The sequence below is a fragment of the Oncorhynchus nerka genome, linkage group LG2 (assembly GCF_034236695.1).
Source record: "Oncorhynchus nerka isolate Pitt River linkage group LG2, Oner_Uvic_2.0, whole genome shotgun sequence".
In the NCBI taxonomy this organism is placed as follows: Eukaryota; Metazoa; Chordata; class Actinopteri; order Salmoniformes; family Salmonidae; genus Oncorhynchus; species Oncorhynchus nerka.
The window spans coordinates 94,451,269-94,476,754 of record NC_088397.1 but is presented as its reverse complement, the minus strand read 5'-3'; the positions used below and the strand labels follow the sequence as shown (position 1 = coordinate 94,476,754).

Here is a 25,486-nt window from a genome sequence, read left to right as displayed (position 1 = left end):
GTAGCATTGTTTAAAATGGCTAGTGATATATTGTGGCTAGTGATATAGTCACCTATCAGGTGATTTAATATCTTCTTAACTCCACAACTATTATTATGTGTGTAAAATGTGTTTAGGTATAGGTTGGCAGGGCCATTAGGTATAGGTTGGCAGGGCCATTAGGTATAGGTTGGCAGGGCCATTAGGTGTAGGTTGGCAGGGCCATTAGGTGTAGGTTGGCAGGGCCATTAGGTGTAGGTTGGCAGGGCCATTAGGTGTAGGTTGGCAGGGCCATTAGGTGGCAGGGCCATTAGGTTGGCCAGGGCCAGGTGTAGGTGTTGGCAGGGCCATTTAGGCAGGGCCATTAGGTGTAGGTTGGCAGGGGCCATTAGGTGTTAGGTTGGCAGGGCCATTAGGTGTGTTGGCAGGGCCATTAGGTGTAGGTGGCAGGGCCATTAGGTTAGGTGGCAGGGCCATTAGTGTTGGCAGGGCCATTAGGTGTAGGTGTTGGCAGGGCCATTAGGTTAGGCCATTAGGTGTAGGTGTTGGCAGGGCCATTAGGTGTAGGTGTTGGCAGGGCCATTAGGTGTGTGTTGGCAGGGCCATTTGGTGTAGGTTGAGGGCCATTAGGTGTAGGTGTTGGCAGGGCCATTAGGTGGGCCAGGTTAGGTGTTGGCAGGGCCAGGGCCAGGGCCATTAGGTGTAGGTGTTGGCAGGGCCATTAGGTGTAGGTGTTGGCCAGGGCCATTAGGTTAGGTGTTGGCAGGGGTGTAGGTGTAGGTGTGGGCAGGGCCATTAGGTGTAGGTGTTGGCAGGGCCAGGTGTTGGCAGGGTGGTGTAGGTGTTGGCAGGGCCATTAGGTGTAGGTGTTGGCAGGGCCATTAGGTGTAGGTGTTGGCAGGGCCATTAGGTGTAGGTGTTGGCAGGGCCATTAGGTGTAGGTGTTGGCAGGGCCATTAGGTGTAGGTGTTGGCAGGGCCATTTGGTGTAGGTGTTGGCAGGGCCATTAGGTGTAGGTGTTGGCAGGGCCATTAGGTGTAGGTGTTGGCAGGGCCATTAGGTGTAGGTGTTGGCAGGGCCATTAGGTGTAGGTGTTGGCAGGGCCATTTGGTGTAGGTGTTGGCAGGGCCATTAGGTGTAGGTGTTGGCAGGGCCATTAGGTGTAGGTGTTGGCAGGGCCATTTGGTGTAGTTTTTACTGCTATAGCCCAAAGAAATCCATTGAATAACAAAATTCATACTTGCAGTCACCTTGACGAGTACCGGGTGCCGCACAGCATAACGGTCATATTCGGGTGCTACAGTCGTCGCACGGTCTTGAGGCATTGGGTGTAGGTGTTGGCAGGGCCATTAGGTGTAGGTGTTGGCAGGGCCATTAGGTGTAGGTGTTTGGAAGGGCCATTAGGGTGTTAGGGCCATTAGGTGTTGGCAGGGCCATTAGGTGTAGGTGTTGGCAGGCCATTAGTCAGGGCCTGTAGCTCGGCCACCTTCCACCACAGATGCGAAAGGCAGACATAAGCCGATGCAGTCCATGATATGTCTATTTAAACTGACTTTTTATTATGTTATTTATATTGATGTAAGGGTTGTCCATTGACTTAAGAATTACACGTGTGATGTGTAACGTATTTTAACACTATTTAACACAAACAAATATTTTATTTTAATAAAATATTTAAATCAGTTGTCTTCCTCAGATGATGCAATCTTTGCGAGAGGGAGGAAATCTGATTTCATTGGTCCTCAACTCGTGGCTCAGACACTTCATTTCAGGGTAAATAGAGTTAGCCTGCCCCGGAGCAGGTTAGTTATGAAGGATAAGTTGACATAGAAATTTACCTGGCTACAAAAGGTGAGCCACTTTCGTGGAACTGGTTCTCAAATTGAACTCAGCGAGTTTACCAAATTTAACGAGCCGACTCCTCAAACATGGGACGTAGTATACCCCTCAACATTGACCACGTTGTTATTTAAGGAATATTCATAGCAGTGCCTCGTTGCAGTGCCTCGTCGCAGTGCCTCGTCGCAGTGCCTCGTCGCAGTGCCTCGTCGCAGTGCCTCGTTGCACTCCTTTGTTTTGGTCCTATTTCCTGAGCCAATCTAGATTCGTTGTACGTCCTGAGACCGAGAGAAGTAGGCAGGTAAATGCATTGAGCTCCAACTGTGCTGCTACTCAGGTGTATGTGACTCAATATGTTTTGTTGAATAGCTAAACGGGTTTAAAGCTACAGTCTGGCATCTGGGTATCTTTTAAATGGTCAGCTATACCACAAAACGGGTCGGGCTGGTTTTGATGAAAATTGTATCCTAGAATGTAGCTTTAAAGAATACCTGCCCTTACTAAGCAAGTAACGGCTTTGAAAACGTCTGGTTGCATCGATTTGAGTCAGAAACTTTCATTTAAGTGTTTAAGTTCGACTACAGAGTAAATAGGACAATGTTGGTCATGAAATCAGTCTCGTCTAAAACGGAGTAAATGAAGCCTTGGGTTTGTATTACAACGTCAACCAATCATGCTCCCCTTTTGCCAAGCTCCACCTACAAATCGCCCCTCTGCCCACTTCGCTTCCCTTCATGGACCCCCCCCGCCCCCCCCCCCAATCAAGTAATCAAATCAAATTTTATTTGTCACATACACATGGTTAGCAGATGTTAATGCGAGTGTAGCGAAATGCTTGTGCTTCTAGTTCCGACAATGCAGTAATAACCAACGAGTAATCTAACCTAACAATTCCAAAACTACTACCTTATAGACACAAGTGTAAAGGGATAAAGAATATGTACATAAAGATATATGAATGAGTGATGGTACAGAGCAGCATAGGCAAGATACAGTAGATGGTATCGAGTACAGTATATACATATGAGATGAGTATGTAAACAAAGTGGCATAGTTAAAGTGGCTAGTGATACATGTATTACATAAAGATGCAGTAGATGATATAGAGTACAGTATATACATATACATATGAGATAAATAATGTAGGGTATGTAAACATTATATTAGGTAGCATTGTTTAAAGTGGCTAGTGATATATTTTACATCAATTCCCATCAATTCTCATTATTAAAGTGGCTGGAGTTGAGTCAGTGTGTTGGCAGCAGCCACTCAATGTTAGTGGTGGCTGTATAACAGTCTGATGGCCTTGAGATAGAAGCTGTTTTTCAGTCTCTCGGTCCCAGCTTTGATGCACCTGTACTGACCTCGCCTTCTGGATGATAGCGGGGTGAACAGGCAGTGGCTCGGGTGGTTGTTGTGCTTGATGATCTTTATGGCCTTCCTGTGACATCGGGTGGTGTAGGTGTCCTGGAGGGCAGGTAGTTTGCCCCCGGTGATTCGTTGTGCAGACCTCACTACCCTCTGGAGAGCCTTACGGTTGTGGGCGGAGCAGTTGCCGTACCAGGCGGTGATACAGCCCGACAGGATGCTCTCGATTGTGCATCTGTAGAAGTTTGTGTGCTTTTGGTGACAAGCCGAATTTCTTCAGCCTCCTGAGGTTGAAGAGGCGCTGCTGCGCCTTCTTCACGATGCTGTCTGTGTGGGTGGACCAATTCAGTTTGTCTGTGATGTGTACGCCGAGGAACTTAAAACTTACTACCCTCTCCACTACTGTTCCATCGATGTGGATAGGGGGGTGTTCCCTCTGCTGTTTCCTGAAGTCCACAATCATCTCCTTAGTTTTGTTGACGTTGAGTGTGAGGTTATTTTCCTGACACCACACTCCGAGGGCCCTCACCTCCTCCCTGTAGGCCGTCTCGTCGTTGTTGGTAATCAAGCCTACCACTGTTGTGTTGTCCGCAAACTTGATTATTGAGTTGGAGGCGTGCGTGACCACGCAGTCGTGGGTGAACAGGGAGTACAGGATAGGGCTCAGAACGGACACTTGTGGGGCCCCAGTGTTGAGGATCAGCGGGGTGGAGATGTTATTACCTACCCTCACCACCTGGGGGCGGCCCGTCAGGAAGTCCAGTACCCAGTCACACAGGGCGGGGTCGAGACCCAGGGTCTGGAGCTTGATGACGAGTTTGGAGGGTACTATGGTGTTAAATGCTGAGCTGTAGTCGATGAACAGCATTCTCACATAGGTATTCCTCTTGTCCAGATGGGATAGGGCAGTGTGGTTGTGATTGCATCGTCTGTGGACCTATTGGGGCGGTAAACAAATTGGAGTGGGTCTAGGGTGTCAGGTTGGGTGGAGGTGATATGGTCCTTGACTAGTCTCTCAAAGCACTTCATGATGACGGAAGTGAGTGCTACGGAGCGGTAGTCGTTTAGCTCAGTTACCTTAGCTTTCTTGGGAACAGGAACAATGGTGGCCCTCTTGAAGCATGTGGGAACAGCAGACTGAGATAGGGATCGATTGAATATGTCCGTAAACACACCAGCCAGCTGGTCTGCGCATGCTCTGAGGGCGCGGCTGGGGATGCCGTCTGGGCCTGCAGCCTTGCGAGGGTTAACACGTTTAAATGTTTTACTCACCTCGGCTGCAGTGAAGGAGAGTCCACATGTTTTGGTTGCAGGCCGTGTCAGTGGCACTGTATTATCCTCAAAGCGGGCAAAAAAGTTATTTAGTCTGCCTGCGAGCAAGACATCCTGGTCCGTGACTGGGCTGGTTTTCTTTTTGTAATCCGTGATTGACTGTAGACCCTGCCACATACCTCGTGTCTGAGCCGTTGAATTGCGACTCTACTTTGTCTCTATACTGACGCTTAGCTTGTTTGATTGCCTTGCGGAGGGAATAGTTACACTGTTTGTATTCGGTCATGTTTCCGGTCACTAGACTTACTAGATTTACTAGACTGCCGGCTCCTGGTGCAAATCAACACCGGGCTATTATTCTGCTGTTAAATATGCGCATATTCATGACCATCATGGCACATTGGGGTAGATGAGCCTAAACGGGGAGCCTAAACGGGGAGCCTAAACGGGGAGCCTAAACGGGGAGCCTTAACGGGGAGCCTTAACGGGAGCCTTAACGGGAGCCTTAACGGGAGGAGCCTTAACGGGGAGGAGCCTTAACGGGGAGGAGCCTTAACGGGGAGGAGCCTTAACGGGGAGGAGCCTTAACGGGGAGGAGCCTTAACGGGGAGGAGCCTTAACGGGGAGGAGCCTTAACGGGGAGGAGCCTTAACGGGGAGCCTGTGGAATAGAAGACAGATGGAACTTCTAACAACCATAGTTTGCTGAAGTTGTTCAGCATTGTCTCTTAAATGAAGAGTTTAGGTGCTGGATGTGCAGATTCAGGCCTTCTAGAGTTAGCAGCAGACGGACGACCAATATCCACCACCGTATGTGGTACGGATGAAGCCTGAGCTGGAATGTGAAGCTGGCTAGCTTTATGAGAAGCCTGACTAGATCTGGCTTGCTTCGTATCATATCCCTCTGGTGTGTGGTAGAGTCTGTATTTGAATTTGAAATCTTGTTCTGTGTTTCTCTCCGTAGACATCAAAGACTCCCTCATGCAGGCTCTGGCCAGTTACGTGTGTTACCCACAATCCCTCAGAGCCGTGGAGAGGATCCCAGAGGAACAGTGAGTGTTGTAGTGCGTGTGTTTTGTATGTGTTTATTTGCTACTTCAGGTCTTGTGAACATACCAAAAATAGACACCAAATAGCCTCTTCGCTATATGCCAATCATTTCTCTCATGTTGTATCAGGTATGTCTTGCAAGCTGTCTCCTATGTGAAAGCATCACCGAGTCTCGTATGTGAAAGCATCACCGAGTCTCGTATGTGAAAGCATCACCGAGTCTCGTATGTGAAAGCATCACCGAGTCTCGTATGTGAAAGCATCACCGAGTCTCGTATGTGAAAGAGTATGTTTGTCTCCTAGACGTGTGTCCATGATGAGAAACCTGCTGGCCCCGTATGAACAGAGGCCTTGGGCTCAGACTAACTGGATCCTGGTGCGACTGTGGAGGGTACGTACCCTGTCCTTGGTTGTCCTCTATCAGCACCGTGCCCTCGGCCGTCTTCTGGTTTAGATTCTCAGTGCACAAGTTCACTATTGTCCCACCGTGGGTTCTGTTGCAGGGCTGTGGGTCTGGGTTCTCTCTCTCTCTTGTCCCTGACCTCTTGTATTGTTCTCACTAACCCATAGTTTCTGTTCTCTTGAAGGGTTGTGGGTTTGGGTACAGGTACACACGGCTGCCTCATCTGCTCAAAACCAAACCAGAGGATACCAACCTTCCCAGTCTGCAGAGTAAGTCTCCTCCTCCCTCTTCTCTATCCTCCCACTTCTCTCTCCTCACTGTCCTCTCCTTTCCCACTTTCTCCTCCTCTACCTCTAATAACCTCTCTCCTCATCTCCCTACTTCTCTCTCTCCTCATCTCCCTACTTCTCTCTCTCCTCATCTCCCTACTTCTCTCTCTCCTCATCTCCCTACTTCTCTCTCCTCTCTCCCTCTCCTCATCTCCCTACTTCTCTCTCTCCTCATCTCCCTACTTCTCTCTCTCCTCATCTCCCTACTTCTCTCTCTCCTCATCTCCCTACTTCTCTCTCTCCTCATCTCCCTACTTCTCTCTCTCCTCATCTCCCTACTTCTCTCTCTCCTCATCTCCCTACTTCTCTCTCTCCTCATCTCCCTACTTCTCTCTCTCCTCATCTCCCTACTTCTCTCTCTCCTCATCTCCCTACTTCTCTCTCTCCTCATCTCCCTACTTCTCTATCTCTCTCCTCATCTCCCTACTTCTCTATCTCTCTCCTCATCTCCCTACTTCTCTATCTCTCTCCTCAACTCCCTACTTCTCTATCTCTCTCCTCAACTCCCTACTTCTCTATCTCTCTCCTCAACTCCCTACTTCTCTATCTCACTCCTCAACTCCCTACTTCTCTATCTCACTCCTCAACTCCCTACTTCTCTATCTCACTCCTCAACTCCCTACTTCTCTCTCTCTCCTCATCTCCCTACTTCTCTCTCTCTCCTCATCTCCCTACTTCTCTCTCTCTCCTCATCTCCCTACTTCTCTCTCTCTCCTCATCTCCCTACTTCTCTCTCTCTCCTCATCTCCCTACTTCTCTCTCTCTCCTCATCTCCCTACTTCTCTCTCTCTCCTCATCTCCCTACTTCTCTCTCTCTCCTCATCTCCCTACTTCTCTCTCTCTCCTCATCTCCCTACCTCTCTCTCTCCTCATCTCCCTACTATACTATAGAGATATTCCTTCACATACTCTTGTCTGTCTTCTTGTCTGTCTTCTCTTGTCTGTCCATACTCACTGTGTCTCTCTGTCCCTCAGTCCACTCACATCTTTGTAATAAATCCAACGTTGGAGCTAATCAGCCAAGTGGTCTATTTTGTAGTGTCATGTTCCCATAAATAGTCCTTTCCTCCTCCTTTTTTATAATTCCTATTTTCTTTAAATGAAACCCATCTTGTTTTTCTTCACTGATCTTTCAGTGTGCAAGTCTGAGTGAGATGGATTTTTTTGTAATATTTCCCTGTCTTTTGGGGTCGTTAGTAGTGAGACGTGTTCAGAGGCAGGAAGTGTTTATTTATAGTGCTGGAGATATGTAAAGGGATAAAGGTTCAGTGGAAATAGGTCCTCCTCCTCCTCATTCCTCTTCACTGTGTGGTTGGTGTACGCTTCATCAGTGTTTTTACTGGGCCTCTGTTACACCTGGCGTGTGACTGGCGTGTGACTGTCGTGATTGGCGTGTGACTGACACGTAACTGGCGTAGACCCCACTGATCAGTTACTATCAGTTCAGATTGCTTGTTTTTCAGTACAGGTGTTTTGTATAGTCATACTGTCATATGTTTGAAGGACTGTATATCAGCCTGAGTCCCAGTCTGTTTGTGTCGTCATGCCAACTGCTTGTCACTCATTGACATTCCATTGGCGTGACAATGAAGGCAATGTAGTTGCTTAAGAACACAAACCGTTCCGCTACCGGGTTAAACCAACTGGGTTAAACCGTTCCGCTACCGGGCTAAACCAACTGGGCTAAACCGTTCCGCTACCGGGCTAAACCAACTGGGCTAAACCGTTCCGCTACCGGGCTAAACCAACTGGGCTAAACCGTTCCGCTACCGGGCTAAACCGTTCCGCTACCGGGCTAAACCGTTCCGCTACCGGGCTAAACCGTTCCGCTACCGGGCTAAACCGTTCCGCTACCGGGCTAAACCAACTGGGCTAAACCGTTCCGCTACCGGGTTAAACCAACTGGGCTAAACCGTTCCGCTACCGGGCTAAACCAACTGGGCTAAACCGTTCCGCTACCGGGCTAAACCAACTGGGCTAAACCGTTCCGCTACCGGGCTAAACCAACTGGGCTAAACCGTTCCGCTACCGGCTAAACCAACTGGGCTAAACCGTTCCGCTACCGGGCTAAACCAACTGGGCTAAACCGTTCGCACCGGGCTAAACCAACTGGGCTAAACCGTTCCGCTACCGGGCTAAACCAACTGGGCTAAACCGTTCCGCTACCGGGCTAAACCAACTGGGCTAAACCGTTCCGCTACCGGGCTAAACCAACTGGGCTAAACCGTTCCGCTACCGGGCTAAACCAACTGGGCTAAACCGTTCCGCTACCGGTCTAAACCAACCGGGCTAAACCGTTCCGCTACCGGGCTAAACCAACCGGGTTAAACCGTTCCGCTACCGGGCTAAACCAACCGGGTTAAACCGTTCCGCTACCGGGCTAAACCAACCGGGTTAAACCAACCGGGCTAAACCGTTCCGGTCCTGGGCTAAACCAACCGGGCTAAACCAGCCGTGTTAAACCAACCGGGCTAATCCAACCGCGCTAAACCGTTCCGGGACCGGGCTCACAGTATATGGAGTGGTACAGATGTTCTGTCATTCTGTAAGTGATAGTAGTCCATAGTAGATGTGGTATTTCTGTCCAACAAAATAGATTTGCTTTCACATACACTTTCAGACCCAAATAGAGAAACACATTTTTGTAGCATTAATAGCATAGACTTAGTCATTACATATTCTTTAAATGTTCTGCTTCTATCAATGTGAATGCAGTTTAATTTACCCCGATATACTACGAGGTCCACTAAAATGCAACGTTAAAAGTGGAAAAACAACCACGGCGCTGGTTGACATGTTGTGAGATAGTGTTTGTATTTACTTTAAAACTGATAAAGCATGACAGTGTTCCAAATGGCATCCTAGGGGCCCTTGACAAAAGTAGTGCACTAAATAGGGAATAGGGTACCATTGGTCCTGGTCTAAAGTAGTGCACTAAATAGGGAATAGGGTACCATTGGTCCTGGTCTAAAGTAGTGCACTAAATAGGGAATAGGGTACCATTGGTCCTTGGTCTAAAGTAGTGCACTAAATAGGGAATAGGGTACCATTGGTCCTGGTCTAAAGTAGTGCACTAAATAGGGAATAGGGTACCATTGGTCCTGGTCTAAAGTAGTGCACTAAATAGGGAATAGGGTACCATTGGTCCTGGTCTAAAGTAGTGCACTAAATAGGGAGTAGGGTGCCATTGGTCCTGGTCTAAAGTAGTGCACTAAATGGGGAGTAGGGTGCCATTGGTCCTGGTCTAAAGTTGTGCACTAAATAGGGAATAGGGTACCATTTGGGAACCCTGATTACAACAGTCTGTGTGTGTGTTTACTCAAGGTCTTCTGAACCAAATTGTGGTACCCAGAATGCAGTGGGTAAAAAGGATAGAGCCATAAAGTTCATCCTCAAAATAACACCATTTACACTTTGACATGGGTGCATCTCTGGCCACTTTAATAAATGGATTTAATAAAAGGCATTTTTTGTATTTTTAAACTTTTAGTTAAATAGATGAAATTGACTTTGTGTGCGTGTCATCCCTCAACAGCACTACTGGGGCGGCAGGGTAGTCTAGTGGTTAGAGTGGAGGGGCGGCAGGGTAGTCTAGTGGTTAGAGTGTAGAGGTGGCAGGGTAGCCTAGTGGTTAGAGTGGAGGGGCGGCAGGGTAGCCTAGTGGTTAGAGTGTAGGGGCGGCAGGGTAGTCTAGTGGTTAGAGTGTAGGGGCGGCAGGGTAGCCTAGTGGTTAGAGTGTAGGGGCGGCAGGGTAGCCTAGTGGTTAGAGTGTAGAGGTGGCAGGGTAGCCTAGTGGTTAGAGTGTAGGGGCGGCAGGGTAGCCTAGTGGTTAGAGTGTAGAGGTGGCAGGGTAGTCTAGTGGTTAGAGTGTAGGGGTGGCAGGTAGCCTAGTGGTTAGAGTGTAGAGGAGGCAGGTAGCCTAGTGGTTAGAGTGTAGGGGCGGCAGGGTAGTCTAGTGGTTAGAGTGTAGAGGTGGCAGGGTAGTCTAGTGGTTAGAGTGGAGGGGCGGCAGGGTAGTCTAGTGGTTAGAGTGTAGGGGTGGCAGGGTAGCCTAGTGGTTAGAGTGTAGGGGCGGCAGGGTAGTCTAGTGGTTAGAGTGTAGGGGCGGCAGGGTAGCCTAGTGGTTAGAGTGTAGGGGTGGCAGGGTAGTCTAGTGGTTAGAGTGTAGGGGCGGCAGGGTAGCCTAGTGGTTAGAGTGTAGGGGCGGCAGGGTAGTCTAGTGGTTAGAGTGTAGGGGCGGCAGGGTAGCCTAGTGGTTAGAGTGTAGGGGCAGGGTAGCCAGGGTAGCCTAGTGGTTAGAGTGTAGAGGGGGCAGGGTAGCCTAGTGGTTAGAGTGTAGAGGCGGCAGGGTAGGTGGCAGGGTAGTCTAGTGGTTAGAGTGTAGAGGCGGCAGGGTAGTCTAGTGGTTAGAGTGTAGAGGTGGCAGGGTAGTCTAGTGGTTAGAGTGTAGAGGCGGCAGGGTAGTCTAGTGGTTAGAGTGTAGAGGTGGCAGGGTAGTCTAGTGGTTAGAGCTTTGGACTAGTAACCAGAAGGTTGAAAGTTCAAACTCCCGAGCTGACAAGGTACAAATCTGTCATTCTGCCCCTGAACAAGGCAGTTAACCCACTGTTCCTAGGCCGTCATTGAAAATAAGAATTTGTTCTTAACTGACTTGCCTCGTTAAATAAAGGTAAAATAAAATAAAAAATAAAAATAAATAAACTACACGCATGTACAGTAGCATGGATGTACCCAAATAAATGCACTAGAAAACAGCTTAAACAAATGCAAATGCAGATACTTTGATGTAATTGTATCTGCAGATTTGACATGACTAGCTAGTTCAGCTAGTTTGACATGACTAGCTAGTTCAGCTAGTTTGACATGACTAGCTAGTTCAGCTAGTTTGACATGACTAGCTAGTTCAGCTAGTTTGACATGACTAGCTAGTTCAGCTAGTTTGACATGACTAGCTAGTTCAGCTAGTTTGACATGACTAGCTAGTTCAGCTAGTTTGACATGACTAGCTAGTTCAGCTAGTTTGACATGACTAGCTAGTTCAGCTAGTTTGACATGACTAGCTAGTTCAGCTAGTTTGACATGACTAGCTAGTTCAGCTAGTTTGACATGACTAGCTAGTTCAGCTAGTTTGACATGACTAGCTAGTTCAGCTAGTTTGACATGACTAGCTAGTTCAGCTAGTTTGACATGACTAGCTAGTTCAGCTAGTTTGACATGACTAGCTAGTTCAGCTAGTTTGACATGACTAGCTAGTTCAGCTAGTTTGACATGACTAGCTAGTTCAGCTAGTTTGACATGACTAGCTAGTTCAGCTAGTTTGACATGACTAGCTAGTTCAGCTAGTTTGACATGACTAGCTAGTTCAGCTAGTTTGACATGACTAGCTAGTTCAGCTAGTTTGACATGACTAGCTAGTTCAGCTAGTTTGACATGACTAGCTAGTTCAGCTAGTTTGACATGACTAGCTAGTTCAGCTAGTTTGACATGACTAGCTAGTTCAGCTAGTTTGACATGACTAGCTAGTTCAGCTAGTTTGACATGACTAGCTAGTTCAGCTAGTTTGACATGACTAGCTAGTTCAGCTAGTTTGACATGACTAGCTAGTTCAGCTAGTTTGACATGACTAGCTAGTTCAGCTAGTTTGACATGCCTAGCTAGTTCAGCTAGTTTGACATGACTAGCTAGTTCAGCTAGTTTGACATGACTAGCTAGTTCAGCTAGTTTTTCTCTTGTCCAATCTGTCCATTTTCGGTTCTTTTTTTTTTTTTTTTTTGTCTTCTGTTCTTCATGCTAATATTGTTTTTGTTTCATCTGACTCATTTGCATGGCTTACAGGAGATTTATCCATCGCTAGTTTCCAAAGTAAGTTTGTTCCTTTTTGTTTTACCATCACTAAGTTATTTTGCTTATTAGTGATCCCCTCAACCCCAACCCTAGCCCAACCCTAGCCCAACCCTTAGTGATCCCCTCAACCCTAGCCCAGCCCTAGCCCAACCCTAGCCCAACCCTAGCCCAACCCTAGCCCAACCCTTAGTGATCCCCTCAACCCTAGCCCTAGCCCAACTCTAGCCCAACCCTTAGTGATCCCCTCAACCCTAGCCCTAGCCCAACCCTAGCCCAACCCTTAGTGATCCCCTCAACCCTAGCCCTAGCCCAACCCTAGCCCAACCCTTAGTGATCCCCTCAACCCTAGCCCAACTCTAGCCCAACCCTTAGTGATCCCCTCAACCCTAGCCCTAGCCCAACCCTAGCCCAACCTTAGCCCAAGCCCAACCCTAGCCCAACTCGAGCCCAACCCTAGCCCAACCCTAGCCCAGCCCTAGCCCAGCCCTAGCCCAACCCAACCCTAGCCCAGCCCAACCCTAGCCCAGCCCAACCCTAGCCCAACCCAACCCTAGCCCAACCCTAGCCCAACCCAACCCTTAGTGATCCCCCCAACCCTAGCCCAGCTCTAGCCCAACTCTAGCCCAACCCTAGCCCAGCCCTAGCCCAACCCAACCCTAGCCCAGCCCAACCCTAGCCCAACCCTTAGTGATCCCCCAACCCTAGCCCAACCCTTAGTGATCCCCCCAACCCTAGCCCAGCTCTAGCCTGTAGCAGTTCTAATTGTATTCCATCCAATCCTACCTTTGTGTTTATTTAGATTATCTAGAGATTGTAGTTGGTCTCATATCCCTGTATTTGATCCTGTTCGTTTTTCCGTGCACTGTTCCATCACTGTGTGTGTGTGTGTGTGTGTGTGTGTTCCTTCAGTCCCTGACCTGCCTGTGTTTGTGTATGCCTTTTGTCTGTTGTCCTAATGAGTCTCTGGTAGTCTGTCGGTTTCCACAATGAAGACTCATGTTTCTTGAGGACAAACAGACACACCACAGACGATGTTAAACCAAAAACACCTTAACAAGCTGAATAATATCTGTTAGCCTAATATAATGAGTAGTACAGTTCAACACTTCATGTTGTCTTTTGTGCTACCGTCTGACCGTGAGCCTAATGAGTAGAACAGGGGAAAAAGACTAAAATAAACAACATGAATTTAAAGTACAAAAGCATCCGAGTGAGAGTGAGAGTGAGTGAGTGTGAGAGTTGCATCTTGTTTTGAAGTGACTAGCTACCTTGGGCCACTCGATTTGCATATTGCCTAACTTATAATTTATTTTAATTGGGAATTACTGACGCTTTCCGAGGCACATATGACAAGGCCCCAGAGCGAGAGAGACTTGAACTGAGTTCCAAATGTTACCCTATTCCCGATAGGGGGTGATTTGGGACACAGCTTAATGAAGAGGCTTGGGTTGATAGGCCCTATTCCCGATAGGGGGTGATTTGGGACACATGTTAATGAAGAGGCTTGGGTTGATAGGCCCTTGTGAAACAACCTGTTGGTATTTGTTTCATTGCTCTGTTGTTGATATCGTCCCAAAAATGTTTTGCATGTCAGAACTGAAGTTTTCATGATGTAAAACTTAAAGTACAGAAATATAGTTATTTTTTTGGCATCATCACGACTTTCTGTATTTGAAAAATTATCGATATTAACTTGATTGCTGATATACTATCATGTATCTGTGTGGATGACAGTGATGGGTGGAGGGAAACAGCATGTATCTGTGGCTGTGGAGGGAAACATGTATCTGTGTGGATGACAGTGATGGGTGGAGGGAAACAGCATGTATCTGTGGCTGTGGAGGGAAACATCATGTATCTGTGGCTGTGGAGGGAAACATCATGTATCTATGGCTGTGGAGGGAAACATCATGTATCTGTGGCTGTGGAGGGAAACATCATGTATCTGTGGCTGTGGAGGGAAACATCATGTATCTATGGCTGTGGAGGGAAACATCATGTATCTGTGGCTGTGGAGGGAAACATGTATCTGTGGCTGTGGAGGGAAACAGCATGTATCTGTGGCTGTGGAGGGAAACATCATGTATCTGTGGCTGTGGAGGGAAACATCATGTATCTGTGGAGGGAAACATCATGTATCTATGGCTGTGGAGGGAAACATCATGTATCTGTGGAGGGAAACATCATGTATCTATGGCTGTGGAGGGAAACATCATGTATCTATGGCTGTGGAGGGAAACATCATGTATCTATGGCTGTGGAGGGAAACATCGTATCTGTGGCTGTGGAGGGAAACATCATGTATCTATGGAGGGAAACATCATGTATCTATGGCTGTGGAGGGAAACATCATGTATCTGTGGCTGTGGAGGGAAACATCATGTATCTATGGCTGTGGAGGGAAACATCATGTATCTATGGCTGTGGAGGGAAACATCATGTATCTATGGCTGTGGAGGGAAACATCATGTATCTGTGGCTGTGGAGGGAAACATGTATCTATGGCTGTGGAGGGAAACATGTATCTGTGTGGATGACAGTGATGGGTGGAGGGAAACAGCATGTATCTGTGGCTGTGGAGGGAAACATCATGTATCTATGGCTGTGGAGGGAAACATGTATCTGTGTGGATGACAGTGATGGGTGGAGGGAAACAGCATGTATCTGTGGCTGTGGAGGGAAACAGCATGTATCTGTGGCTGTGGAGGGAAACATCATGTATCTGTGGAGGGAAACATCATGTATCTGTGGAGGGAAACATCATGTATCTATGGCTGTGGAGGGAAACATGTATCTATGGCTGTGGAGGGAAACATCATGTATCTATGGCTGTGGAGGGAAACATCATGTATCTATGGCTGTGGAGGGAAACATCATGTATCTATGGCTGTGGAGGGAAACATGTATCTATGGCTGTGGAGGGAAACATCATGTATCTGTGGCTGTGGAGGGAAACATCATGTATCTGTGGAGGGAAACATCATGTGTCTGTGGAGGGAAACATCATGTGTCTGTGGAGGGAAACATCATGTGTCTGTGGAGGGAAACATCATGTGTCTGTGGAGGGAAACATCATGTATCTGTGGCTGTGGAGGGAAACATCATGTATCTGTGGCTGTGGAGGGAAACATCATGTATCTATGGCTGTGGAGGGAAACATCATGTATCTATGGCTGTGGAGGGAAACATGTATCTGTGTGGATGACAGTGATGGGTGGAGGGAAACAGCATGTATCTGTGGCTGTGGAGGGAAACATCATGTATCTATGGCTGTGGAGGGAAACATCATGTATCTGTGGCTGTGGAGGGAAACATCATGTATCTGTGGCTGTGGAGGGAAACATCATGTATCTGTGGCTGTGGAGGGAAACATCATGTATCTATGGCTGTGGAGGGAAACATCATGTATCTGTGGCTGTGGAGGGAAACATCATGTATCTATGGCTGTGGAGGGAAACATCATGTATCTGTGGCTGTGGAGGGAAACATCATGTATCTGTGGCTGTGGAGGGAAACATCATGTATCTGTGGCTGTGGAGGGAAACATGTATCTGTGGAGGGAAACATCATGTGTCTGTGGAGGGAAACATCATGTATCTGTATCTGTGGAGGGAAACATCATGTATCTGTGGCTGTGGAGGGAAACATGTATCTGTGGAGGGAAACATCATGTATCTATGGCTGTGGAGGGAAACATCATGTATCTGTGGAGGGAAACATCATGTATCTATGGCTGTGGAGGGAAACATCATGTATCTATGGCTGTGGAGGGAAACATGTATCTGTGGAGGGAAACATCATGTATCTGTGGCTGTGGAGGGAAACATCATGTATCTGTGGAGGGAAACATGTATCTATGGCTGTGGAGGGAAACATCATGTATCTATGGCTGTGGAGGGAAACATCATGTATCTGTGGCTGTGGAGGGAAACATCATGTATCTGTGGCTGTGGAGGGAAACATCATGTATCTGTGGAGGGAAACACATGTATCTGTGGAGGGAAACATCATGTATCTGTGGAGGGAAACATCATGTATCTGTGGAGGAAAACATCATGTATCTGTGGAGGGAAACATCATTTATCTGTGGCTGTGGAGGGAAACATGTATCTGTGGATGGAAACATCATGTATCTGTGGCTGTGGAGGGAAACATGTATCTGTGGAGGGAAACATCATGTATCTGTGGCTGTGGAGGGAAACATCATGTATCTATGGCTGTGGAGGGAAACATGTATCTGTGGCTGTGGAGGGAAACATCATGTATCTATGGCTGTGGAGGGAAACATCATGTATCTGTGGCTGTGGAGGGAAACATCATGTATCTGTGGCTGTGGAGGGAAACATGTATATGTGGAGGGAAACATCATGTATCTATGGCTGTGGAGGGAAACATCATGTATCTGTGGCTGTGGAGGGAAACATCATGTATCTATGGCTGTGGAGGGAAACATCATGTATCTATGGCTGTGGAGGGAAACATCATGTATCTATGGCTGTGGAGGGAAACATCATGTATCTATGGCTGTGGAGGGAACATCATGTATCTGTGGAGGGAAACATCATGTATCTATGGCTGTGGAGGGAAACATCATGTATCTGTGGAGGGAAACATCATGTATCTGTGGAAGAAAACATCATGTGGCTGTGGAGGGAAACATCATGTATCTATGGCTGTGGAGGGAAACATCATGTATCTGTGGCTGTGGAGGGAAACATCATGTATCTATGGCTGTGGAGGGAAACATCATGTATCTATGGCTGTGGAGGGAAACATCACGTATCTGTGGCTGTGGAGGGAAACATCACGTATCTATGGCTGTGGAGGGAAACATCACGTATCTATGGCTGTGGAGGGAAACATCACGTATCTATGGCTGTGGAGGGAAACATCATGTGGCTGTGGAGGGAAACATCATGTATCTATGGCTGTGGAGGGAAACATCATGTATCTATGGCTGTGGAGGGAAACATGTATCTGTGGAGGGAAACATCATGTATCTGTGGAGGGAAACATCATGTATCTGTGGAGGGAAACATCATGTATCTGTGGAGGGAAACATCATGTATCTGTGGAGGAAAACATCATGTATCTGTGGAGGGAAACATCATGTATCTGTGGCTGTGGAGGGAAACATAATGTATCTGTGGAGGGAAACATCATGTATCTGTGGCTGTAGAGGGTAACATAATGTATCTATGGCTGTGGAGGGAAACATCATGTATCTATGGCTGTGGAGGGAAACATCATGTATCTGTGGCTGTGGAGGGAAACATCATGTATCTATGGCTGTGGAGGGAAACATCATGTATCTATGGCTGTGGAGGGAAACATCACGTATCTGTGGCTGTGGAGGGAAACATCACGTATCTATGGCTGTGGAGGGAAACATCACGTATCTATGGCTGTGGAGGGAAACATCACGTATCTATGGCTGTGGAGGGAAACATCATGTGGCTGTGGAGGGAAACATCATGTATCTATGGCTGTGGAGGGAAACATCATGTATCTATGGCTGTGGAGGGAAACATCATGTATCTATGGCTGTGGAGGGAAACATGTATCTGTGGAGGGAAACATCATGTATCTGTGGAGGGAAACATCATGTATCTGTGGAGGGAAACATCATGTATCTGTGGAGGGAAACATCATGTATCTGTGGAGGAAATCATGTATCTGTGGAGGAAAACATCATGTATCTGTGGAGGGAAACATCATTTATCTGTGGCTGTGGAGGGAAACATAATGTATCTGTGGAGGGAAACATCATGTATCTGTGGCTGTAGAGGGTAACATAATGTATCTATGGCTGTGGAGGGAAACATCATGTATCTGTGGCTGTGGAGGGAAACATCATGTATCTATGGCTGTGGAGGGAAACATCATGTATCTATGGCTGTGGAGGGAAACATCATGTATCTATGGCTGTGGAGGGAAACATCATGTATCTATGGCTGTGGAGGGAAACATCATGTATCTATGGCTGTGGAGGGAAACATCATGTATCTATGGCTGTGGAGGGAAACATCATGTATCTATGGCTGTGGAGGGAAACATCATGTATCTGTGGCTGTGGAAGAAAACATCATGTATCTGTGGCTGTGGAGGGAAACATCATGTATCTATGGCTGTGGAGGGAAACATCATGTATCTGTGGAGGGAAACATCATGTATCTGTGGAGGGAAACATCATGTATCTATGGCTGTGGAAGAAAACATGTATCTGTGGCTGTGGAGGGAAACATCATGTATCTGTGGCTGTGGAGGGAAACATCATGTATCTATGGCTGTGGAGGGAAACATCACGTATCTGTGGCTGTGGAGGGAAACATCATGTATCTGTGGCTGTGGAGGGAAACATCATGTATCTGTGGCTGTGGAGGGAAACATGTATCTATGGCTGTGGAGGGAAACATCACGTATCTATGGCTGTGGAGGGAAACATCATGTGGCTGTGGAGGGAAACATGTATCTATGGCTGTGGAGGGAAACATCATGTATCTATGGCTGTGGAGGGAAACATCATGTATCTGTGGAGGGAAACATCATGTATCTGTGGCTGTGGAGGGAAACATGTATCTATGGCTGTGGAGGGAAACATCATGTATCTGTGGCTGTGGAGGGAAACATCATGTATCTATGGCTGTGGAGGGAAACATCATGTATCTATGGCTGTGGAGGGAAACATCATGTATCTATGGCTGTGGAGGGAAACATCATGTATCTGTGTGGATGACAGTGATGGGTGGAGGGAAACATCATGTATCTGTGTGGATGACAGTGATGGGTGGAGGGAAACATCATGTATCTGTGTGGATGACAGTGATGGGTGGAGGGAAACATCATGTATCTGTGTGGATGACAGTGATGGGTGGAGGGAAACATCATGTATCTGTGTGGATGACAGTGATGGGTGCAGGGAAACATCATGTATCTGTGTGGATGACAGTGATGGGTGCAGGGAAACATCATGTATCTGTGTGGATGACAGTGATGGGTGGAGGGAAACATCATGTATCTGTGTGGATGACAGTGATGGGTGCAGGGAAACATCATGTATCTGTGTGGATGACAGTGATGGGTGGAGGGAAACATAATGTATCTGTGTGGATGACAGTGATGGGTGCAGGGAAACATCATGTATCTGTGTGGATGACAGTGATGGGTGCAGGGAAACATGTATCTGTGTGGATGACAGTGATGGGTGGAGGGAAACATCATGTATCTGTGTGGATGACAGTGATGGGTGCAGGGAAACATCATGTATCTGTGTGGATGACAGTGATGGGTGGAGGGAAACATCATGTATCTGTGTGGATGACAGTGATGGGTGGAGGGAAACATCATGTATCTGTGTGGATGACAGTGATGGGTGCAGGGAAACATCATGTATCTTTGTGGATGACAGTGATGGGTGGAGGGAAACATCATGTATCTGTGTGGATGACAGTGATGGGTGGAGGGAAACATCATGTATCTGTGTGGATGACAGTGATGGGTGCAGGGAAACATGTATCTGTGTGGATGACAGTGATGGGTGGAGGGAAACATCATGTATCTGTGTGGATGACAGTGATGGGTGGAGGGAAACATCATGTATCTGTGTGGATGACAGTGATGGGTGGAGGGAAACATCATGTATCTGTGTGGATGACAGTGATGGGTGGAGGGAAACATCATGTATCTGTGTGGATGACAGTGATGGGTGGAGGGAAACATCATGTATCTGTGGCTGTGGAGGGAAACATGTATCTATGGCTGTGGAGGGAAACATCACGTATCTATGGCTGTGGAGGGAAACATCATGTGGCTGTGGAGGGAAACATGTATCTATGGCTGTGGAGGGAAACATCATGTATCTATGGCTGTGGAGGGAAACATCATGTATCTGTGGAGGGAAACATCATGTATCTGTGGCTGTGGAGGGAAACATGTATCTATGGCTGTGGAGGGAAACATCATGTATCTGTGGCTGTGGAGGGAAACATCATGTATCTATGGCTGTGGAGGGAAACATCATGTATCTATGGCTGTGGAGGGAAACATCATGTATCTATGGCTGTGGAGGGAAACATCATGTATCTGTGTGGATGACAGTGATGGGTGGAGGGAAACATCATGTATCTGTGTGGATGACAGTGATGGGTGGAGGGAAACATCATGTATCTGTGTGGATGACAGTGATGGGTGGAGGGAAACATCATGTATCTGTGTGGATGACAGTGATGGGTGGAGGGAAACATCATGTATCTGTGTGGATGACAGTGATGGGTGCAGGAAACATCATGTATCTGTGTGGATGACAGTGATGGGTGCAGGGAAACATCATGTATCTGTGTGGATGACAGTGATGGGTGGAGGGAAACATCATGTATCTGTGTGGATGACAGTGATGGGTGCAGGGAAACATCATGTATCTGTGTGGATGACAGTGATGGGTGGAGGGAAACATCATGTATCTGTGTGGATGACAGTGATGGGTGCAGGGAAACATCATGTATCTGTGTGGATGACAGTGATGGGTGCAGGGAAACATCATGTATCTGTGTGGATGACAGTGATGGGTGGAGGGAAACATCATGTATCTGTGTGGATGACAGTGATGGGTGCAGGGAAACATCATGTATCTGTGTGGATGACAGTGATGGGTGGAGGGAAACATCATGTATCTGTGTGGATGACAGTGATGGGTGGAGGGAAACATCATGTATCTGTGTGGATGACAGTGATGGGTGCAGGGAAACATCATGTATCTTTGTGGATGACAGTGATGGGTGGAGGGAAACATCATGTATCTGTGTGGATGACAGTGATGGGTGGAGGGAAACATCATGTATCTGTGTGGATGACAGTGATGGGTGCAGGGAAACATGTATCTGTGTGGATGACAGTGATGGGTGGAGGGAAACATCATGTATCTGTGTGGATGACAGTGATGGGTGGAGGGAAACATCATGTATCTGTGTGGATGACAGTGATGGGTGGAGGGAAACATCATGTATCTGTGTGGATGACAGTGATGGGTGGAGGGAAACATCATGTATCTGTGTGGATGACAGTGATGGGTGGAGGGAAACATCATGTATCTGTGTGGATGACAGTGATGGGTGGAGGGAAACATCATGTATCTGTGTGGATGACAGTGATGGGTGCAGGGAAACATCATGTATCTGTGTGGATGACAGTGATGGGTGGAGGGAAACATCATGTATCTGTGTGGATGACAGTGATGGGTGCAGGGGAACATGTATCTGTGTGGATGACAGTGATGGGTGGAGGGAAACATCATGTATCTGTGTGGATGACAGTGATGGGTGCAGGGAAACATGCATCTGTGTGGATGACAGTGATGGGTGCAGGGAAACATCATGTATCTGTGTGGATGACAGTGATGGGTGCAGGGAAACATGTATCTGTGTGGATGACAGTGATGGGTGGAGGGAAACATGTATCTGTGTGGATGACAGTGATGGGTGGACTGGAGGAGGTGTGAAGGCAACGTTTGTAATGAGAAAGGAAAGGAGAGATTGGGCAGGGTAATATAACAGACTGTCCATCCATCAATCCCTTATCCAATCTCCCCAGACAGTCCCTGGGTGGGTTGGAGGGAGGAGGGAGGAGACATCAGGCAGAATAATAGAACATTACCGTCCATCAGCTAGGTGGGAGCCAGAGGAGATGAGCATCTATTCCATTCCATACAATACACCTGCTTCACGCTGCTGTCCTCTGTCTGAAAACTCTCCCCTGCTGCCCAGTACATCCCCTGGCTAGTCTCTGTAGGCCAGTGTGCAGCCACACAGTGTATAGAACATTATTGTGTGAAGGTAATTAAATCTAAAGGTTATCGCTCCTTAAAGAGCGACAACACTGTCCTGCTCAATGATTGGTCGGTACGCTTGACGAGGTTTATTGAGAATACCTTGTCCTTCAAGAGCGACGTTACAATGCTTTTGTCATGTGGGATGTGGATGTCGCTCTCTCTCCCTCTGTGATAAGGTGTTACATTTACAGCCTATCCTCCACAGTATGGGATGAGAGGTCCCTCACAGTATGGGATGAGAGGTCCCTCACAGTATGGGATGAGAGGTCCCTCACAGTATGGGATGAGAGGTCCCTCACAGTATGGGATGAGAGGTCCTCCATAGTACGGGATGAGAGGTCCTCCACAGTACGGGATGAGAGGTCCTCCACAGTACGGGATGAGAGGTCCTCCACAGTACGGGATGAGAGGTCCTCCACAGTACGGGATGAGAGGTCCTCCACAGTACGGGATGAGAGGTCCTCCACAGTACGGGATGAGAGGTCCTCCACAGTACGGGATGAGAGGTCCTCCACAGTACGGGATGAGAGGTCCTCCACAGTACGGGATGAGAGGTCCTCCACAGTACGGGATGAGAGGTCCTCCATAGTACGGGGACAGAGGGGGATGCGAGGTCCCTCTTTCTTTCACCCTCTGATCACAATACCCTGGAGATGGCTGAAGTAATTGATGAAAGCTCTAGGACTGTGTGTAAGAGGAGGAGATGGCTGAAGTAATTGATGAAAGCTCTAGGACTGTGTGTAAGAGGAGATGGCTGAAGTAATTGATGAAAGCTCTAGGACTGTGTGTAAGAGGAGGAGATGGCTGTAGTAATTGATGATAGTTCTAGGACTGTGTGTAAGAGGAGGAGATGGCTGTAGTAATTGATGATGGCTCTAGTACTGTGTGGACAAGGAGGAGATGGCTGTAGTAACTGATGATAGCTCTAGGACTGTGTGGATGAGGAGATGGCTGAATGGATGTTGTCTCAAAAAACTGCTTCTGGGAAACAGAGCTGTCGGGAGGCAACAGGGCATAGCCCGAGATACAAATGGTATTTGTTTGCTTTCCTACTTGTACCACCAGACATCTAGCAAGCATGTTACTTTGGCTTTGTCACCTGGTAATTCAGGCTTCACCCTCAGTCTCTGGCACGTCCTGCCTCAGTCTCTGGCACGTCCTGCCTCAGTCTCTGGCACGTCCTGCCTCAGTCTCTGGCACGTCCTGCCTCAGTCTCTGGCACGTCCTGCCTCAGCCTCTGGCACGTCCTGCCTCAGCCTCGGGCACGTCTTGCCTCAGCCTCGGGCACGTCCTGCCTCAGCCATTGTGGTCCAGTGCATCTCTTTATCCAATCTGAATAGAACGTGTCATGATTTGAAATATGTAATGGTTAGTATGTCATTAGTATCATGCAGGGGGGGATATGTGTGTCTTTGATCAATCTATTCTGTGTACTGTCATATCAACCCCCACTCTGCACAGCGTCATGCTATGAGTTAGTTAGGGTGTATAATCTGCTGCTGGGACTTGTGAATAAAACTAATTAAAACAGAAGACAAACACTTATTTTTTTATTTCTGTAAGTTTCAAAACGTTTTGCCATGGTGTTCCGTAACAAAAGGTCTTTGGCCCAACTGAACGTGGCCCTGGTGTGAAACATGCAAGTATTCTCTCCTCTAATTGGTTGTGTGACAGTATTCTCCTCTCTGATTGGTCGTTACAGAGCCGTGCCCGTCCCTCCTGCTGCAGAGACACATGGCGGAGCTGCTCTCTCTGGATAAAGACATGGCCGCCTCCTTCCTCAATTCTGTTCTCAACCAGCTCAACTGGGCCTTTTCAGAGTTTATAGGCATGATCCAGGAGGTGAGCATAGAAATCGACATCACTTCCTGTTAGGGCTGACCCCAATTATAATTAGTCGATTGTTTGGTCGATAGGCTTTTGGTCAACCAACTTATTATTTAAATTTTTTTGGTCAAATATATATATTTCTTTTAATGGCAAACGAGACACCTGTGTGATTCGATCCCGTCTCGGTGAACTAATCCATAGTGGAGGCCGGCGTGAAGGGCACAGTCCAAGAAGGACAGTCTCTCTAAAAATGCACAATGAAAGTGTCTCCCGCCAATTTGTTCGCACATTCATTGTTTAATAACTGTAATTATTGTGTGAATTGTTTACCTTGATTTTGTTAGGTTCTATCAATTCCCCGTTACATGCGTCACCAGTAGTAGCCTACCAGAATATTTTATACAATGTTGCAAGTTTGCTAGAGCAAGCTTGGGCAGGACCCTAGTTGATAGTGTGTAGTATGTGTGTGTATGTATGTATGTATATATATATATATATATATATATATATATATATATATATATATATATATACTAGTTGATAGTGTGTGTATATATATATATATATATATATATATATATATATATATATATATATATATATATATATATATATATATATATATATATATATATAATATATACTAGTTGATAGTGTGTGTATATATATATATATATACTATATATATATATATATATATATATATATATATATAGACAGTGTTTGAAGTTTGTTGCCGACAGGCCGTGCGTAGCTCCCAGTGTCTGGTATAAAGCAGACTGAACCAGGTTTTCCTCTAGGATTTTGCCAGTGTTTAACTCCATTAAGTTTCTATTCTTATCCTGAAAAACTCCCCAGTACTTAACGTTTACAAACATACCCATAACCTGATGCAGGCACCACTATGCTTGAAAATATGGAGAGTGGTACACAGTAATGTGTTGTATTGGCCCCAAACATAACACTTAGTATTCAGTATTACTTTAGTACCTTGTTGCAAACAGGATGCATGTTTTGGAATATGTTTAATATGCGTAGTTCCACTTTGACATGATGGTGTATTGTGTGTAGGCTATTAATATATATATTTTTAAATGTATCCATTTTAAATTTAGGCTGTAACACATCAACATGTGTGAATACTTTCAAAAAGCACTGTGCGTGTCTTTCCCTGTCCTGCGGGCCTCGCAGGACACATTTATTAAAGGGATCCCTGTCCTGTCGTACACATTTATTAAAGGGATCCCTGTCCCGTCGTACACATTTATTAAAGGGATCCCTGTCCTGTCGTACACATTTATTAAAGGGATCCCTGTCCTGTCGTACACATTTATTAAAGGGATCCCTGTCCTGTCGTACACATTTATTAAAGGGACACATTTATTAAAGGGATCCCTGTCCTGTCGTACACATTTATTAAAGGGATCCCTGTCCTGTCCACATTTATTAAAGGGATCCCTGTCCTGTCGTACACATTTATTATTAATTTATTAAAGGGATCCCTGTCCTGTCGACATTTATTAAAGGGATCCCTGTCCTGTCGTACACATTTATTAAAGGGATCCCTGTCCTGTCGTACACATTTATTAAAGGGATCCCTGTCCTGTCGTACACATTTATTAAAGGGATCCCTGTCCTGTCGTACACATTTATTAAAGGGATCCCTGTCCTGTCGTACACATTTATTAAAGGGCCTGTCCGTCGTACACATTTATTAAAGGGATCCCTGTCCTGCACATTTATTAAAGGG

At 46.8% G+C, this 25,486-nt stretch overlaps 1 protein-coding gene across 1 annotated transcript in view; it reads left to right on the top strand.

Annotated features, from left to right (window-relative positions):
* The window catches only part of LOC115131901 (E3 ubiquitin-protein ligase RNF123), a 296,244-nt gene that overhangs the window by 78,916 nt on the left and 191,842 nt on the right, over nt 1-25,486 (top strand). Inside the window, exons 28-32 of the mRNA XM_065004357.1 lie at nt 5,422-5,509; nt 5,811-5,898; nt 6,095-6,179; nt 12,075-12,101; nt 23,609-23,748. Of these exons, the coding sequence (XP_064860429.1) occupies nt 5,422-5,509; nt 5,811-5,898; nt 6,095-6,179; nt 12,075-12,101; nt 23,609-23,748 (428 nt within the window). The remainder of the gene's footprint in view (nt 1-5,421; nt 5,510-5,810; nt 5,899-6,094; nt 6,180-12,074; nt 12,102-23,608; nt 23,749-25,486) is intronic.